Source organism: Diospyros lotus, chromosome 9 (genome assembly GCF_014633365.1).
Source record: "Diospyros lotus cultivar Yz01 chromosome 9, ASM1463336v1, whole genome shotgun sequence".
NCBI lineage: Eukaryota > Viridiplantae > Streptophyta > Magnoliopsida > Ericales > Ebenaceae > Diospyros > Diospyros lotus.
In genome coordinates this window covers 2891762-2911154 of record NC_068346.1, presented here as the reverse complement: position 1 = coordinate 2911154, position 19393 = coordinate 2891762, and the positions used below count along the sequence as shown (strand labels likewise).

At 37.4% G+C, this 19393-nt stretch overlaps 5 protein-coding genes across 11 annotated transcripts in view; 2 read left to right on the top strand and 3 right to left on the bottom strand.

Annotated features, from left to right (window-relative positions):
* LOC127810263 (S-adenosylmethionine decarboxylase proenzyme-like) overlaps window positions 1-4685 on the bottom strand; it is a 31688-nt gene extending 27003 nt beyond the window's left edge. The window contains exon 1 of the mRNA XM_052349642.1: window positions 4549-4685. The gene's annotated coding sequence lies outside the window, so the exon portion shown is untranslated. The remainder of the gene's footprint in view (window positions 1-4548) is intronic.
* LOC127810264 (S-adenosylmethionine decarboxylase proenzyme-like) overlaps window positions 1-4696 on the bottom strand; it is a 32937-nt gene extending 28241 nt beyond the window's left edge. The window contains exons 1-4 of one of the 4 annotated variants that reach the window (XR_008025396.1): window positions 4549-4696; window positions 3064-4286; window positions 1503-1571; window positions 1298-1401 (exon numbers count right to left, since the gene is read on the bottom strand). Coding sequence is in view for 1 of the 4 variants with exons in the window: in XM_052349643.1 (XP_052205603.1) it covers window positions 3078-4154 (1077 nt within the window). In the remaining 3 variants the exon portion in view is untranslated. Of the gene's footprint in view, window positions 1-1297; window positions 1402-1502; window positions 1572-2181; window positions 4287-4548 lie in introns of those variants that run through there. The other 3 variants (XR_008025398.1, XR_008025397.1, XM_052349643.1) reach the window with 3 other exon arrangements.
* Window positions 4697-6106: 1410 nt separating this feature from the next.
* On the top strand, window positions 6107-13671 carry LOC127810261 (probable inactive ATP-dependent zinc metalloprotease FTSHI 3, chloroplastic). Of its 4 annotated transcripts, none has more exons than XM_052349639.1 (5): window positions 6107-7415; window positions 8666-8989; window positions 9443-9743; window positions 10068-10270; window positions 13082-13671. In XM_052349639.1, exons 1-4 carry the CDS (start codon window positions 6375-6377, stop codon window positions 10265-10267), a joined length of 1866 nt encoding a protein of 621 aa, XP_052205599.1. In that variant the 5' UTR covers window positions 6107-6374; the 3' UTR covers window positions 10268-10270; window positions 13082-13671. The 4 variants fall into 4 exon arrangements, with proteins under 4 accessions (XP_052205599.1, XP_052205598.1, XP_052205595.1 ...); XM_052349638.1 differs by lacking the exon at window positions 13082-13671 and adding an exon at window positions 10377-10607; XM_052349637.1 differs by lacking the exon at window positions 13082-13671 and adding an exon at window positions 11264-11792 and having other exon boundaries at window positions 6109-7415.
* LOC127810262 (proline dehydrogenase 2, mitochondrial-like) lies at window positions 13350-15597 on the bottom strand. Its single transcript, XM_052349640.1, has 4 exons — window positions 14946-15597; window positions 13999-14644; window positions 13600-13840; window positions 13350-13501 (listed from the first exon to the last, which is right to left on the bottom strand). The coding sequence occupies exons 1-4, from the start codon at window positions 15480-15482 to the stop codon at window positions 13450-13452; spliced, it is 1476 nt and encodes a 491-aa protein (XP_052205600.1). The 5' UTR covers window positions 15483-15597; the 3' UTR covers window positions 13350-13449.
* A 2494-nt stretch (window positions 15598-18091) lies between these two features.
* LOC127809943 (stress-induced protein KIN2) lies at window positions 18092-19213 on the top strand. The gene is made up of 3 exons (XM_052349127.1): window positions 18092-18510; window positions 18628-18696; window positions 18777-19213. The coding sequence occupies exons 1-3, from the start codon at window positions 18448-18450 to the stop codon at window positions 18846-18848; spliced, it is 204 nt and encodes a 67-aa protein (XP_052205087.1). The 5' UTR covers window positions 18092-18447; the 3' UTR covers window positions 18849-19213.
* The last annotated feature ends 180 nt before the right edge of the window (window positions 19214-19393 follow it).

The window sequence follows — 19393 nt, the reverse complement described above, 5'->3', positions numbered from 1 at the left end:
TAAAATATTGGAACCCACAATCTTTTAGCAAGTCAAAAAACGTCATTTTTTTTATATATTATGTATATATGTGTGTATATATATACACATTTTATATATTTATATGAATATATATATATATATGTTTGTAAGAATGAAGTTATAGTAAAAATAATCGTAAAAAGACTATGGGATTATAAGATGGTAGGAAATATTTTAGTCTTTTTATTGGTTAATTTTTTTTCAAGTGCATGGAAATCCAAGATTTTCCGAACCCATTATCGAAATCTTTTTGTGAGAAAATTGATTAAAAATAAATTATGAAAATATTATTTTTCAAATTTTTTAAAAAAAAATTATACTAAACATGAAAGTATAGATTCCCAATCTAATATTTATAGAAATTTAAAAACTTCTCTTATACTAAACATCCATGTGGAGATTTTGACTCTTTTATAGGCAATGTGAGCCGAGATACTTGAAATCATTTCTAAAATTTCCAGCCTCGATTATCTTGGAAAGAATTTATCAGCCTGAATTAAGGTAACAATGAATCTTTTGGATTTATGCTTAGATTTTTTGTGATTCAAACATGAGAATTGAATTTTATTAACTTATCTTTTAAGGTGTGTTTGTTAATCAAGATATGAGATGGAAAAGTCAACATATGAGATCCATCACAGACTTCTATAATTTCCAATATATTTGTTAAGTTTATCTGATTATTCTTGAAAAAAATCATTAATGACCTCTTATCTTGATTTTTCAAAATATTTATCTCTCTCCTCTCCCTCAATATAAGCATATCTTGATCCCTACATATAAGAAAAAAATGACTTTTGTGTCCTCTAATGTATTCCAAAGAATTTAACAAACAATTTGATAAAATTTTTGTAATGTTTCATAATTTTATCTTGATTATTTCATATCTTGATTCGAAAACCATTCCGACTTTATTTTGATACTCCCTTACCTTATTCATTTTAACAAACACTATCTAAGCAAGAGACACACAATAATAAGAAAACGTGGCATGCTATGATTTGTTGTTTTCAAGAATAGTTTAGTAACTTCATCCTTTCGGGTGCTTTTTTGGGTCAATTTTCTTTAATGAGAATGAAAAACAGAAGCCAGAAACATCACATATTAGGTTTACTAAGATCAAATCTCCCAGGATAGAGAGAGCTCTAAAGAAACCAATTAATTAAACAACTAGCTGAGCTCCCAATGAGGAGAAAAATAAAAATAAATAAAGAAAAGAGTAATGGGTTGGTGGGTGGGAAGGGATAGACTGATCAATGGATCCATCATATCTCTCTCTCTCTCTCTCTCTCTCTGAAGCCTTCATCAATTGTTAGTGTTTGTGGCATTCTTAACTGCTTCAGTGGCCTCCTGTGCTTTAGCCTTCACTTGCTGCCCAGCCTACACACCATTACAGTTATATTTATATCATTATCAAAATTGGGGGTAAAAATAATAAATTTATTAAGTGACGTTTGTTTTTGACAGTAAGACAGACCGACCTCCTGAATGCTGTCCTGGCAAGCCTGGGCAGCACCGGCAGCCTTGTCAGCCAACCGACTGCCCTTCTCCTGAACATAAACAATAACATAAATATTGTTAGTGTAGTTAGTCACCGCAAAATTCATATTTTCATCTTTATATTTTTTTATATAATTATTCAAATTTTCATTATTTTGATTAGACGTCTGAATCTGATTTTTTAGATAATTTAATTTTTATATTTTAATTTTTTGTGTGTAATAATTTAAAATTTTCGTTGTTTCAATTATGTCATTAAATCTGTATTTTTGAGTCAATTTAACTTCTATATTTTCATGTATTAAAAATAAAAAATAAACTGAGATGATAAAGTATACGTCATATTCTATTCACACCAAAGTATAGCGATTAAATTGATTCAAAAATACAAATTTAGAGACGTAATCAAAACAATGAGAGAATCAGATTGTCACACGAAAAAAAAATTAGAATATATGGATTAAATTAATTCAAAAATGAAATTTTAGAGATATAATTGAAATAACAAAAAATTCTACTAACTACGTGAAGAAATTATGAAAGTACTAAGACAGAAATATAAATTTACCTTCTATATTTTCTAACATTGTTAAATCACACATTTATATAAGTGTGATATAAAACATTGACAAATGCATTAGCTCACCTCGGCTTGCCCCTTGGCCTGGCCAGCTTGGTAACTCATGCTCTGAGAATTGTCCATCTCTCACTCTCTCTTATATATATGAATATTTGTTGACAACTAGTGTTCTATATCAATGTGGGTATTGAATATTGGACCTCTAAGAGAGCTGAGAGTTGCCCTATTTATATACATTGGTATGAGAGCAAGTAATCCGTTGCTTATCATGAGGTGTGGATCATCGTTGCATTTGCTGAAATTTAGGTAATTGTTACTTCGAATAGGAAGGAGGTTTACTTTGATGATCCACAATTTTCTCCATCCTAATTACTCCCCTTTTTATAGCAACCAAGACTGAAGAGTTCTCCATGCTTATATTTATATATATATATATATATATTTTTTTTTGTGTCCATAGAAAAATGAAATTATTAGGAGACTAATAATTTTGTACCACGAGTCCCTAAAGGGCCTTGAATGAGCCCATTTTTTTAGCTTAAGACCTGCCCTCTTTTTGGCTTAATTCCACGAAATAGGTAGGCCCAATTACCAAGGCCCACCCCTTTTATCTTTTCCTTCTCAGTTAGGCTTGATAATTAACAGAACAGAACAGAACATAAATTACATAATGCAATATGAAGTCTCATCTCAACTCAACCATCACAAGCTAAGCTACAAAACCACACTGAAACTAATCCAACTAATAAGTTTCATATGAATCAACAATGACAAAAATCCCTTTAACAAAGTGCTTATGAATTGACTCTTAACAAGAACAATAATCAAACTAAGTTGCTTATGAATTAGCATGAGAGCAATAATCCAACTACCAACTACCAACTACCAACTGCCAAGTTTAACAACCACTGCAGAAACTCATGAGAAAGTAGAACCAAATCGAGAGCTGTGGCTTGTGTTACCTTTGGCCGCCTTTCTAATCCTCTTCCTCTTGTCCATTCTCACTCCAAGAGCAGTTCAGTATTGACCTGGGAGATCCACAACTGGCAGCCCTCTTGTACCTGTGATAACCAACCGATCTAACCCTGTTGATGGCTTGATACCTCCTTTCTCTGCACCAATATCCTGCCATGTCCAGGCTGCCGTCAAAGCCAAGTTCATCGGCGACTGCATCAGCATGTAAAGCGATAGAGAACTCGCAGGGCTCGAAGCAAGCCAACACCCTCTCCAGAACCTGGCTCAAGTTCACCAACCCAAAATCGTATCCCACTGCTTCAAAGCTCGCGTAACTGAATCCATCTTCTGGCGTGACATGAATTGTTGAAATTGCGCTCCCTTCAACAGCGTTCATGGAGTAGCCACAAGGATCAAACTTGAAGTCACTTATCTCAGAATCTGGAAGAATCATCCTAATGCCAGAGGCATCGGTCATTGCAGCAGCAGAATTCGATCGATTCTTGTAAAATACTGATGCCTTGCTCTTGTCCAAACCAGTCATGGACATCTCTAAAGTGTAAAGTGGGTTCAAGTAAGTAGTTGATTCACCAGATGAAGCATAGTAAACGTGCCAATTTTGTTCTCCATCACTACCCATCACATAGGCCTTGCTACCTGAACCAAGCTTGCCAAAGTAACCATCAAGGATTGCTACTTCTTCAGAGAAGGCGCGATGAGGGAATGGCTGAGCCCCAGGAAACGTAAAGCTTCCACGAGTATACCTCACACAGCTCACAGAGAGGGAGACAGTATCAGCTAATTTCAGGATACATGGGACTGAAAGAAGCAACTTTGTAGTCCCACAAGTTTTGATGATTATTTTGTGGGTGTAAACAAAGAGGCTAGATTCAGAAAGGACGTAAGAGTCCACTTCATCATTGGACAATGAACAGACAATGGTGCATTCGGCTGGTTTTAAAATTTCATCCAAGTTGGCTTTGGACAAAGACCGCAAGCCCTTGCTTGTTGGGTCAGAGACGATCCCATGCTCTAGGAATGATATCTCAAGTCTCTTCTCAAATCCTTCAAATCCGATAGCTGAAACCGGCGAGGTCATCTGGCCTTGGGAGGAAATGCTAATTCGTAAATGAGAGTGAAGCAACGAAGACTGGAAGAGCGCAGAGAGCAGAAGACAAACAAAAGGGGGCAGAAACAGGAACAAAAAAACTCAGGATGGCTTCCGTGCGCACTGCAAAAGCATCATAGACGTTATGTTAGGTGTAGGTGTAGCCTTGTAGGTGTCATTTTACATCAGAACAATAAAGCACAAATTTGCATAAAGATAGCATCCATTCTGTGATGAGTTGTGTAGCATGGATGACAGGATTTATTCACAAGTGCTCAAAGACAGGTCTAATCAAATCAATTCAAACAAGAGTAAATCATGTTTATGGATTAGATGATCAAATCCATTGCTACACATTTTAGTCTAGAGCAAGAGATGAACTCACATTGGAATAAGCAGCAGATCTGAACCTCTTGATTCCACCGCGGGGTCGAACGTACTCAATGCTGTAACCTAGGGGAGCTTCGCAAAACGAAGACTTACTACTACTAGACTTCTTCTTACCACTTTTAGACTCCATTAAAAGATTCAGCTTCCCTACACAAGCCATCAGAAGAAAAATCAGAACATCTGAAAAGGGTCAATGGGCTCAATTCAAAAGATTGAATAAAAGAACTAGCAGATGTGACTTCTAGAACAATTGTGGAAAAGCATAAGAACAGAACAACTACATATCCTACTGGTACTAGTAGACAAATGTGCAAGGGAATTTATGGGGGTTAAAATCACAAGAACATAAAAATATAATTATCCTATTATGCTCCTGAATGCAACTAACTTCTTTTGTTCTTTGATCAAACATGAAGGTTGATCACAGGGCATTTTGCAGCATAACAAATTAGTCAAAAAATCTATAAGACATATAAAGAAAAGAACAAAAGCTCAACCAACAACTTAGCAAATAAGAACAAGAAGAAGAAATTATGCAACTCAACAAGCATTTATGACTCGAATCAATGAAGCAAATCATGTAAAAAAAAACCTAAATGAAATTATTGTTAAAACTAAAACTTGTAAAGAAAGAAGTTAGTATTAACATCAAACGGCCTCCTGCGAACCCATGGCAGCCTTGCCCTAAACCAATGGAAATCAAGATTCCAACTTATTATCATCTTCTTCCAAATAAATGAATTATCAGCAAGAAGATAAAACAAACCCTATACAATAAACCGCGAAAAAACTCACAGAAAGAATCAAACGACAAAAGCAGATGCACGCATACACTGGAAAGAAGAGATTTACAATTACAAATAAATCTGAACGAAACTACTTATGAAACCTCTTGAATACTACAGAAACGCATATATTTCAACATCTGAATGTATGGGTGGATCGGAAACAACAACATAACGAAGGATAAGGAAGCAGAAAAGGGGATTTACATGAAATAAAACGACGGCCAAAAGCTTCTGCATCAAGGTAGCCAAACAACAGTCAATAGAGATACATATAAGAAAATAATGCGCAAAACGTGCGATGGATGTATAGCGAAACCAATGTAGATTGCAAATTCAAATTGGAATGCCCACGAAACCCAATTGAAGTGAAATTCTAGCTGATGTTGGCGGCAGACTTCGAGAGCAACTGCAATTCGCGGAGACTTTGAAGTCCTCGAACTGTGCTTACGTAGGAGAAAATATTTTGTCCATGTCATGCGCCACGTCATCATTATCCCGACCATTTATATATATATATATATATACATTTATTATATATTCGTAATAAAGTGTGACGGGTTGACTATCTTAAAAGGGGCCGGCCCATTGGCAAACCGGCCCAATAGTGAATTCCAGATGGCCCAGCCCCAAATTTGTCGAAATGCCATCACCTGGGCGAAAGTTCTATAATATTCCAAAAATCCCCAATCCAAGAAAATTGATTACAAATTAGCCCCTGACGGCCGAAGCCGCGCATCCATGGCTTATCTTGTGTGGATATAAACCCTGACAGGCCAAGACGGTAAATATCTTCTCAGAAATCCAATTTTTTATCATCTTCTTGCTCAAGAAAACCAGCCGGGCAGTGGCTCATCTCTCCGTTTCCTGCTTTCCACAGCCAAATTGATGGAGCCAGGTATTTAAATTCCTTGTGGTCCCCAAAAAACTATTCAATTTCATAGTTCCGTCATAGCTTTTGCGAGCGTATTGTCGAAGAAAGTCCATTTTTGGACTTCTGTTCTTTCTGGGCTTCATGGAAGATCTGTAAATTGAAATGGGTTCTTTTGTTCTTTTTTCAAATAATGGGCTATTGGTTACTCGAGGAAATTTGAGGATTCATGCTGGAAAGCCGCAATCTTTTGGGATAAGGAAGAGCTTATCTTGTTCATTGTCTAACCATGGCTGTAATTCAGCCTCCTTTTGTTTGTTGGGGTTTCATAACTGTTCCACGTCTCAACAGAGGTTGTTGTGCAACACTAGAATTAGGTCGTTGGTCGATAGAAACTGTGAAGGTAAAGAAACCCATTTGGGAAGAAGAGAAAATGTTGGAATGAGGAAGAGATTTGCATTAAGATTGCGCCCTAGGCTGAGATTGTTGTCAATGAGGTTGAAAAGGGTTTCAATTCGGTCAATATTGAATGGCCTACGCACATTTCTGCAAAAGAATATGAGAAGCGTGACGGTTTCAACTTCAATTTCTGTTGTCTTGGGGCTTTTTTATTTGTTTTTGAAATTGACTGCAATACCATCTCCTAAAGTTGTCCCATATTCTGACTTAATCACGAGTCTTCAAAATGGGAATGTAGCAAAGGTTCTCTTTGAGGAGGGATCTCGTCGAATATATTACAACGCGGATTCATGGAGTGCTGAGAAACCTCAAATATCGGAAGATCAATCCATACCAAGCAATGTTCAGGAAGGGACTTTGGTTGGCATGTCAACAGGCAGCGCAGCTGTGAGAAACCAAGGCATAATAGGTTCTAAATTGTTAAGAAAATTGACGAGGATCCAAGGTTCTACCCCACAGTGGCAGTACTCTACAAGAAAGATAGACCATGATGAGAGTTATCTTCTAAGTTTGATGAGAGAAAAGGGAATTACGTACAGCTCTGCCCCTCAGTCAGTGCTTATGTCAATGAGGAATATCTTGATTACTGTGTTATCTTTATGGATTCCTTTGACTCCTTTGATGTGGCTTCTTTATCGACAACTTTCTGCTGCTAACAGTCCTGCAAGAAAACGAAGACCTAGTAACCAGACGGTTAGCTTTGATGATGTTGAGGGTGTTGATACTGCCAAGATAGAGCTTCTGGAGGTGAAGTATCTCTGTTCCTGAACTTATGACAAGTAGAAGAGTTCCTCCACTTTCATTCTGTTAGCAAACTATCCATATTTCTGAGCATGCACCTTGTATGTGATTGCTGCTTTGGAATAACTTGAAGTTTTTTTTTTTTTTTATTGCATGTTTGTCTGCTGGTCATTACGGTAATATCTTTGGCAAGATTACAAAGTCCTAGAGAATATAAGTATATGGTTCTTACAAGAGATAAGGTCATGGATACAATTATACAATTAAATGGAAATCTAAAATTCATGTATCCGACTCCACATAGTGGAATAAAGGGTTTACATGTTGTTGATTTAATCTTGGGCAGTTGAATGGTGGTGCACCTGTTTGCTTCAGGTGATTCCTTAAATGACTGATGTCGGTGCTGAAAGTGTTGAGAGAGATGCCACCTCAAATTTTTTAACACAATCATTAGTCCTTCAGTGATAGGGGTTTGTTCATCATCAAAACAATGCTTAGGGAGTTGTCATGCCTAACTTATGCAAGTTGGTTCAACAGAACAAAGGTTAAGCTGATAGAATGTCTGTTTTTTTTGTCAATGTTTTGTATCATACATAGTTCTACTGTTGATAATTTTAGGCATTATAAAGCCTAACACCATAAGTAAATTTATGTTAAGTTCTAAGCACATGACCTGTTTATCTAAAGCATGTGGCAAGTCAAAGTTTCATCTCATCTGATCCAGATAAACTAGGGATGATAATTTGATTTGAGGAACTAGGGATCCGCTATAAGTACTGGTCTAGACCTGCATGATTGCGTTAGGATAGGTTATGAGGGGAATGCTATGGCACTAGGCAGATTAAGGTGGGCTATGATTTGGATCACCTCAGGCATACTCAAACCTGCAAATGATATTATGGAATACCTCAAAATTTCCTATTATACGCATTCACACAACACAGGGACCTTTGTTTCCATAATCTTTGAGAAAAGAATTATCTATATTAAATTTATGTTCTGTTTGATGTTTGTACAATTTGAAGTCCGTTGTTTCACAGTAACTAGCTATTTTCTTTTAATTATGAACTCAGCTCTGTCATTTCTTTTTACATGTGGCCGGGAGATCATCCCACTTGCACACCTATGTTCTAGCTTTCTGGGGATATTTGGAGAATTGCTTCTTATTTGTTTCAATTTACAGTTGCAGATTCCTTACATTTGCTTTATTAGTCCCCCCCCGTGACTTGTTACCTTTCATTTTTTCTCATTTATAGATAGTTTCATGCCTGCAAGGAGCTATTAACTACAATAAACTAGGAGCAAAGTTACCTAGAGGTGTGCTTCTGGTGGGTCCTCCAGGGACAGGAAAAACGTTACTAGCCCGTGCAGTGGCTGGGGAGGCAGGAGTACCTTTTTTCACCGTTTCTGCTAGTGAGTTTGTCGAGCTTTTTGTTGGCAGAGGGGCAGCTCGCATTAGAGACCTTTTCAATGTAGCAAGGAAGAATGCACCCTCAATCATTTTCATTGATGAACTTGACGCTGTTGGAGGAAAACGCGGAAGAAGTTTCAATGATGAACGAGACCAAACCCTAAACCAGGTGACAAAACCTTCTGATTCAGATTCATCTTTTTTGTATTCTTTTTCACTATATTAAATTAAACATCTGAAGTTCTGAATTAATTCAAAATGCTTGTATTTCTATATTTATTTATGTTATATCAATGTTGTTGAGCAAAGCTTATATCTTCATAGCTCTACAAATTCTTCCTTCATTTTATGGTGCCATTTGTGCCCTGTACGTGGCTAAATCAGCACCCTTTCTTCCCTAGTGGCAACTGGCCTAGTTTTGTAATGATTAAAACCATGATGGTGTTGAGGTATCTGTATCTCTTAAAAGTTTATTGCTGAATTTACATAATTGTGATCACTGGCTTCACTTATTTGTAATGTTTTTCTTGATACTTATTGAACTCTCAACTATTCCTTAATTCAGTGAATTTTCCCATGATTTCTGGTCTTTGATTAGCTCCTGACTCTTCCATCTCCTTAGTTGCTGACAGAAATGGATGGCTTTGACTCAGACATGAAGGTGGTTGTCATTGCTGCAACTAATAGACCAGAAGCATTGGATCCTGCTCTGTGTCGGCCTGGACGCTTCTCAAGAAAAGTATTTGTGGGCGAACCAGATGAAGAAGGGAGGAGAAAAATTTTGGCTGTACATTTGAGAGGAGTTCCTCTTGAGGAAGATGCTGATCTTATCTGTAGTCTTGTTGCTTCTCTTACCCCAGGTTTTGTTGGTGCTGATCTTGCAAATATTGTCAATGAAGCTGCTTTACTTGCTGCTCGCGGAGGTCAGCTTGAACTCTATTATGTTTGCAATTGTTAAACCAGTTAATGTTGCCTAGAATGGTTCAATCCCATCATAATTAACTGGCCAGATGGAAGCCTAAGTTGACATAAATGCAATTCAAATTCTATTAAGTTTTGTAATGAAAGAACTGGGTATAATTTAAACTGTTCGTCCCCATTTCTTGTTTTGTTTATAATGCCTTGCAACGTTAATAATACTGTTTTCACTTTTCCCTCCTTCACACTTCAGCTCCTCCTGTAAATGTTAATGCTTGTGTTATTCTAATTTAGTAATTGAATGACATTGATGCCTTGTCGATTTACAGATGGTGATTGTGTGTCAAGGGAGGATATAATGGAAGCTATAGAAAGGGCAAAATTTGGAATCAATGATGGGCAACCTCGCTCTAACACATTAAGCAAGGAAATCGGGAAGCTGTTCCCATGGATGCCATCTCTGATCGGCAAGAATAGCATGAGGCAGGAGGGATTGCAAGGTCCTCTGGGCTACCAAACTCTGAGCTAACAAGTATGTTGTCTTTTGCAGTGCTAGATATATTATCTTCTCATAATATTATCTGTCGAGAAATTTGTTTTGAACAAAATGAATATTGCTTTGCTGTTCTTTCTTGTAGGGATGCATAGAATTGGCATTTGGACGATTCATTTTATATTTGACCCACATAATTTTGAAGTTGTAAATGTCAGTGGGAATTGTCCTTCCACTGATTATAAAGTTATTCATTCATAGATAGCTCCATCCAAGTTTTGGTTAAACTCGGATGATAATGCTAATATTGACTTGTTTGCATCATGACTGACATGGTAAGGGTAATCTGACACTTTTAGTGTAGTGCTTGGTGGAAGTTTTTGTTATGGGGATCCTTTTTCTCGCAACACTGGGAGACAAAAATGCTCTCTCACTCTCTATCTCAACACTTATCTAAAAAGCAATGGTCCAGGTTTAAAGTGAGAAGGCACGATTTTGGAGGAGCTTAATTTGGTGTCTCTGGGTAGTGGTTCCCAGCAGACTTTGATTTTGGCTTTCACATCATAGATACAACTGATTTGCACTCTATGGTATTTTCACTTAAGAAAAGTCCAAGTGATGTAGAATTGCTTACTTTCAGTTTATAATTTTTAGGGAACTCAACTCTGTTTTTTTGGCTGCCATGTGTTTTGTGTTATTGTAAGTGTTAAGGTTGTAATTGGTGTACACTAAGCATGGCAACTCAAACTCATTGGTGGTGATGAATTTACGTGGGACATTGACAGCCGAGAGAGAATTTTATATGAAAGAATAATGAATGATAGAGACTGCTAAGTGCATCGGTCTGTTGGACAAAAAGACATTTGTACCCTTATATAAAAATCCAACCTCCAAATTCGCAATCTCTATCATTAAATTGGGTGGGCCCACCCAACCAAAAGCCAGTGAGAATCCTACCTTTCTGGAATCTAGGTGGTGATTCATGAAAAAGTTTGGATTCCATTGGTGGAGATGACTCTGCTTGCTTTGCAGGTGCCAGTCTGCCAACTCTACCTTTTGAATCAGCATTGCGTTGCATTGGAAACTGACTGATCCTCCACCTGCAATTTGCTCTGACACTGACACCCACAGCAGCCCCCATTGGCTGGATCATGGAGACATTTGGACCAAAGCTTCCACTTTTGAAAAATACTACTCTTACCTCACCTTGTGCAAGGTGAAATCCCTGTCTTAAAGGGTCCTCATACATTGTTGTATGTACATGGGAGGGGGTTAATCACGGAACAAGAATGAATGGGTGGTGACACATGTTTCATTATTTGTAATTTTGGTATGGGCAATGATAACATTATCCGATGGAACAGTTTGATTGAATTGGCCGAACAGGTGAAAATTCACTTTTGCCCGTCTCATCAAAAACGACTTTGTACACAGTTGGCGGACTCACTTAAGACTGTCCCATCGGCAACACATCTAATGAAATATGGAATTTTGAGTCTTGGAAGTCACTTTTCTCTTTTTTACCGGAGAGTCCCTACTCTTTATCTAGTTTTACTGAATAGTCCCCGCGCGTTGCTTAGCATTAGCATTACTGCTCCACCTTTTCCCTCGTCAATGCCATTATCTTTTTGGTACTCTTTAACGATTGTGGCTATTATCTTTGGGCATGCTTTTTCTATGAAAATGATGTTTTGACACTTTTTGTAATACTTCTTGTAATACTCCTCAGTCTACAGGGTGTTAACAGCCATTTCTAGTGTTCCCTTCCCAAAGAAAGTTCTCATGCATTACTCACCCATCCACCACTAGAAACACCACTTCCGGTCCGACTTGCATGTTTTAAGCATGTTGCTAGCGTGTTCATGTTGAGGTAGAATCGAATTCTCTATGAAATTCATAATTGTATTACTTTTAATTTCCTTCTTTGTAGACAAAGCGTATTCAAGACAGTCTTTCATTTCAAGGCATAACCTATAGCCATGCGTGTCATATTCGCCTGGAGTTTGTTCCTAGATTCTTGTCCCTTCACGTCAATCTCACTAGCCTCTTATCTATTCTCATCCAATCATGGTGGGGGAGTGAAGTCAAAATAGAAAAACTCCTATTGGGTTCAAGGACACTAAAGCACAAATTCAAGACAATATTTTTTTTATAACAAAAAACATAAATTTTAAGTTAAAAATATTTCAGCACAACATATTTTATAGTTTTATTAAAAAACAAGGTTCAATTTTTACAACTGAACAATCCCTAAGAAATTCAATTAATATATTAAGAAGCCAAAAATTGTCACAATTTGATTTCATATTGGTAGTTATTAGAGACATACTCCACATGGTACTTGTCCAAGAATCTTCAAGGGTAGCTTTGGTCAGCAATTTTGAATGACAATACTTAAATGTCCACGCACGGGTTGTTGGGATGACTAGTAAAATTACTTGGTCTAAATTACTACTTTTAGAGGAAGAAAAATTGTTATAGAATTCTTCTTCTATTCCACTGTTCAACACATGAATGGTATCTAAGCATAAATGTTATTTGAATATTCGGTTGTGGCACCTTTAATAATATTCATGTATTGATGTGCATATATTTATGTTGATGTGACAAGAGTATAGCAAATTAATATGTGAATGTTATAAGTGAGTGTCCAAATAGCATTTTTCAGAAAACTTATGGCATATGGCATGAATCATGTGAACCCATGATATATGTTTGCCCTTCTAGTCTCACTTAGAAATGGGAAAAACGTGTGGATTCAGAGAGAAACAGTTTCATAATAATACAATTAATCAATTTGAGAGCTTGAAGACATGAAGGTATTAAACAGTGGGGCTTGTCTCATGCCAGGAAGATGCTGCTTCTGCTTCCACGTCATTCCAGCGTCAGCTGTTATCTCTTCCTCGTCAATGGAAAAGACAAAGCCATTTAAAATATTCAGCCAGGATTGCAATCTTATCCCCAACAGCCCGCACAGCTGTTTTCAAATTTGAAATTTTTCCCACAATGATTGCTCAACCATCTTTCAAAACTCTCTCAGACCTTGGCCACAGGTCTTGTGTTCAAGTTAGAATTCATGTAATTGAGCTCGCTTGGTATTTCACTGAAAACCAGACAATTTATCGGGGAAATGTAACTTTGTTCTTATTTATTGATAAGAGTAATTTTGATTACATAAGAAGCCCAAATGGGCTGTTTCTACACATGAATCACCGTCCCTAATTAACCCCTTTCAGCACTGCAGCTTGCAGCCTCCTCGTTACCTCCTTCCTGCAAGCAGACACACACAAACGAAGACATCAAAAATCAAAACCCTTATCTTGAAATGTTGATTTCTGCAACGGGTCGCAAGAACCAAGTTTACGTACCTAATGAGCTGCCTGTCTAATGTGGAAGCAGACAAGAGGCCTCTGTTCTCTTCAGCCCTTCTCAGAAGATAGGGCATCACCAGCTCCAGAGGCCCGAATGGCATATACTTGCTCACTTGGAACCCTGCATTTCTCAGCCCAAAGGACAATGAATCCGCCATCCCGTACAACTGAGCAAACTGCAGCTTGGGGTTCCCCTTCCCGATCCCTAAATCACGCGCTTTTGTTGCCGCTTTGTTCCCTGTCACACCATCAAAGCCGTGTGATTCAAACTTTTGAGTTCAAACCTTTGATTTTGTCATTTGTTTATCTTTATTTGTCTCTTCTGTAAGTTTGCCACGACAGATGCATAATTCATTCAAAACAATATACAAATTCACTGTTGAACTGAGTCTTTACCTGATTCGACATTGTGGGTGGCAAGGAGGATGGCCCCTGAGCCATCCCCGACTTTGTCGAGCATGAAAGAGGCACAGTCATTGAAGCAAGCGTGCGTTTGATCAATGGTGTTGTGAATTGGAGACTCAACTCCTAGAGAAGAAGCCAATTTTCTCTCGCTCGTCATGTAAGCCCCCCGAACCAGTTTAAAACCAATCGGCACTTCCATTTTCTCTGCAGCATCGGATGCTTGGAGCAATCTCTCTTTTGCATCCTTCAAGTAGGTCTGGATTGTCCCGTAGATAACCGGGTCATCGACGTTTTTGTACAGGATTGCAGCAGAGTATGTGAAGTAATCGATAGACGGTTGGATCGATGTGTCCTCTGCATCAACTAGTAAAGGTATATTGGCTTCCAGGCATTTTTCACATAGTTTTTGGAGTCTTTGGTAGGCCAAGTGAAGATCTTGTTCTTCTTCTTGGGTTAAAGGGTCTGGTTTTCTGGGTGTATGATAGAAAGGGCTGCCATCAGAGAAGATTGGAAGAGTGTTCAGCTTCCATGGAAGCTTTAGAGCTTCATTCTTATATTCCCATCGGAGCAAATCACTGATTCTATGAAGCAAACGGCTTGGGCAAATTGCAGTTATCTTCAGCACCACAAAGCTGGCCTGTTCATGCAAATTTCAATCCTTTATTCACTTAATTTTGATCAAACAATCACGGGAAAGCAACATGAACATTCAATGGAGAAAATGTGAAGAAACAACCAAACGTATCAAACTCCAACGTCATGGGATTAGAGGAGGGTCACAATCTTTTTGCTATTTTGTTATAAAAATAAATTAAATAATGGCAAGTGAACAAACTGATATCTTTAAAAATTCAATATGGGAAAGGATTGATTTTGATTTTGTAGTTAAAGATAAAGATCAGAGTTTGGATTTGTCCAATATGGCGAGTGGAGCTTACAGAAGAGCGTGGAAGCGACTTGGTTGATTCAACAGTCCCAACGAAGCCTTCTAAATTCCGATCACAGGACTCGTTATCGGTGGCATGTTCCAGGGCGTAAGCCAGTGTCCCTCTGAGACAGTCGGCGTCCCAGAGCTTGGCCGCCGTCCGGCAAGCCTCGGCCGGGCCTTCGCCAGCGCAGAAATGGTCGTAGAACGTGCGCCGCACAACCCCGAGCACCACCTCACGAGCCACCGCCGTGTCCATCAACCGCGAAGTCATGACCCACATGCCCAAATCGACCATCGTCTCTATGGCCGCCAAGTGGAGGTTCGCTGCCGATTTCACGAGCTTTCCGGTGGAAACGGAGGAGAACACCTCCTTGGTGTCATCAAATTTGAGGATAGAGGTGGCGGAGGCGGAGGTGGCCGAGGGATCTGGCTTTTCTTCCAGAGTGAGGGCCGGAGAGAGCGCGGAGGGGGTGGCGGAGTTGAGCGGCCGGCGCGTGAGACGGCGGAGGTTTTGAAGGAGATTTGGCGGAGCAAAACGGCTGGCCATCAATTGGCAAGGTGGTGTCTCTCTCTGTTCTCTCTCCTCTCTCTCTGTCTCCCTTTCTTGTAAGACTGCGTATGGATTCTCTATTTATAGACCAACTCTTCCCAGCTCTTTTTAGTCTTCACCCGCCTTAATTTTGGGAGTTTACCCAAACAGGGATCTTAATATATATTACCGCCCTGTTTGTTTCCTTTCTTTTCCCCAGTTCCCATTCTCATCGTCTCTCTTACCATTTCCACGTCATGTAAACGTCAACAACGTTATCTCTCAAACGCGGCCTAATGGAGTCAAAATCAGAGACGGTGGGAGTACCAAAAACGGAACCGCTATCAACTTTAGAAATTTCAAAACCTTTGAAGAGTCATCACATCGAGCGGTCATGATTGGCCGAGGAAACTGAGGGTCCAGGCAGCGTCATGCAGTAAAAAGAAGTAAAAAGCAGACGAATCAAGCTTCTCTGAAAGGCACTGAGCTGTCAAGGAGCAGACGGCTTTTCACGCGCTTCCAACCGACACGCGCAGGTATCGCGGTCAAATTAGGCGTTGAAACCGCGAGTGGATGCACGCGCTACTTCAAAGCCGGAGACAAACAAAAACAGATTCTCATTGATACTCGCAGCTTCTAGGAATCTGCGCCCCTTAACAAGATTCCAACCGACACGTCAGCCTTGATGCCGACGGCTCCAATGTTCTTGTACTGCTCCATCACCATCATCATCATCTTTACTTTGTGCACCACTAAAAGTTTTACTCAATTTTTTTACGTGTTTTTATTTTTTATTTTCTAAAATAAAAATATAAAAAATATAAAAATAACAATTAGTAACTATTGCTCGAGTAATGTTATTTATCTCGAGATGAACAACAGTGATATGATAATTTATGTAAAAATATTTAATTAACATTATATATCTATTTAAAAATATAAAAAATAAAATTTATTGAATGTTCTTTCATATTTCTTAAACAAATACTTTCACGTGAGTTGTTACATTCATCTCTACTAAAAATTGAATAATATTACTCTTATCAATAATTGATGCTATAGACATTGTAATGGAAGGACTTATCGTGAGTTCTTTCATAAACATTTTATTTTAGATAAATATCAACCTGGGTTCTGTAGTTTTAATTTAGATTGCATCAAAACAAGATACAAATACAATATGAAACGAAACGAAAACGAGATAACAATATTTCTTAAAAAAGTAAGAAACGAAAACGCTGGGAAATACATAAATAAAAAAAGATATGATCATTTTTTATAAATATAATATTTAATATAAAAATTTATTTAATTAAAAATAAACGTAAATTTCATAATATATTCAAACAAATATAAATATTTACTTATTTTTAAAAATAAATAATGAATTTAAAAATTTTGTGCAGGGATGAAAAACTTATTTTTCGTCTCTAACCTTTTAGTAAATAAAAATATATTTTTGATTTTTTTTAAAATTACGAAATAACTTGAAATGTTTTCAAAATTATAGAAACGGCCTAAAAATAGTTTTTGGCTTATTTTGACATTTTGAAAACATTAAAACGTGGACGTTTTTGGGTCATAGATCATCACCAATGAGTGGTGTAGATTTAATCATTTTCATGAACATTTGTTATTCAGCTGTCACTTTTGAAGTGTACAAATATCATTATTCAATTCAAAATTAGAAGCGCAGAAAAGCTGGTCAAGATTGGAAGGACACGAAGGAATGAGGAGGCGTACCCCTGCTTGGATACTCAAGCTGGATTGGATTGGATTGGATTGGATTGGACGACGGGGCGAGGCCGGGGGCGTCGGCGAAGGGCGACAGCAGAGCTCTGGCTGGCAGCGGTTGGCGGAGACGACCAACGATTGCCCAAGCGACGGATAACGGCCGGCGGCGGCAAACTAATTGACTGAGAGTGATTAAGTTATAACATTTAATACTTATTAGACTAATCAAAAAATGATATGTGATCGCCACTTTATTTAATTTGTCAACTTAGTAAATTCAAATATTAGTATGTGGGACCCATGTGTATCAAAAAATTTAATTAATAAAATCATCACATGTCAATAAACTATTTATAGATAATTTTTTAAATACGGTGCATTGGTCAGCATTATTCTTTGTCTCTTAGAGGATAAAAAATATTATAAGTTCGTTAGAATATTTTAATTATATATATATTATTTTAAATATAATATTTTTAATTATACCATATATAAGATACATATAAATGATTTTGCGAAGCATCATCGAGTATGTCTTATAAAAGTGAAACTTTATCTACTGATATAATTTTCGACGATTAAGTTAACATTAAAAAAAAAGTGTAAGTAGATATTAGTGAGTTTTTAAAATTTAATATTTTTACATGTTGCAACCTTACTCATTTATATAAGGCGAACACACAACAATGAAATGAGATTATAGGCCAAATCCCTCAATTGAGATTTTTAGACTCTAAATAGATTCTTTTAAGTATGGATCACTTTTTTAGGTAACAGAGGACTTAGTAAATCACGTGACACACTATTTTTAAGAAGTATTTTGAGAATAAATTTATAGATAAAAGCAACTCAAAATTTTCATTTATTACATATATTATATGTATAGTATAATTTCTTCATATTCATCCAGTGATGACATAAAAAAAGATAAAAAAAAAATACATAATCTTAGTTCTTTCAAATAGCAATAATAATCACATATAATTCTACAACCATGAGAAGAAAGGCTAAGATTATGGAGAAGGCCCTGGTCAAAAGGCTATAATATGCTCTCAACTTTCAAGCACATAGTGACATTTGTTGAGGATCCATCCCCCAATGCAATGCATTTGGCAAGCGATGGGTTGCTCACAAACACTATAAATACTAAGTTCCAATGCCTGGATCTAAATCACCACAAGATTGAGCCTCAATTTCCCTGCCATTAACCACACCTTCTTGTTCCATAAACACTAAGAACTCAAAAAAGATGAGCCATAACTCAAGTCTGAGTCAGAGCTTCGAAGCCGGTGAAACCAAGGGCCAAGCTCAGGTGAAGTAAAACTAGCTAGAATTTATGTAGTTGATCTCGTATAACTGGATAAAGAGTTTATATACAGAAAATGCCATCCAAATGACAATGTTAAAACATTTTATGTTGGTTTTGCAGGAAAAGGCTAGCCAACTGGTGGATAAGGCTAGCAATGCTGCTGAATCCTGCAAAGAGTCGGCTCAAGAGGTACATGCGGTTTGATTTTGCTATCGTTTTTATTTCTCTGTTTTTGAGTTGAAAATGGAAATGGTGGTTGTGGGCTGTAGGCTGGGCAGCAGATGCAGGCCAAGGCTCAAGGGGCATGTGATGCAGTGAAGGATGCAATTGGGAAGAAATGAAGGTTTCCAAGCTCTCCAGTCCCAATTGGAGCTTCTGAGCCTTCTCTTGCCATGTTTTTCCATTTCTTCCCTTTCAGATGATATTACATGACATCCATGCTCTTCCTTCCATCATCATTCATCAAGAGCTAGCCTTCATTTGTTCTTCATTTTCCAAGTTGATTTGCAGATGTATTTCAAGAGCATTGTAATGGGTGTTATATTCATTAATTAATGAATTCCATTCATTTGCAGCTTCCATATATCAAAACTTGCTATGATAAACACATTTTTTGGAAACCCACTAGTTAGAAGAAGTACCTGCAACTAATTTAATTTCATTCATTAAGTCAAGTGTGTAACAAAAGATTTATAATAAAATTACTTGTAAAGATGTCAAAGTGCTTCTTATTAAAATTAAAATGTATGAAAATTATTTGTTCATGTGAGGAAAAAAAAAAAAAGAACCAAAAAGACTATACTGGATCACAAAACCGAATCGGACTAAGACTGAACTATCCCCAATCCAAAAACCGGCAATTTCTAATTCTCAAACACAAACTAGG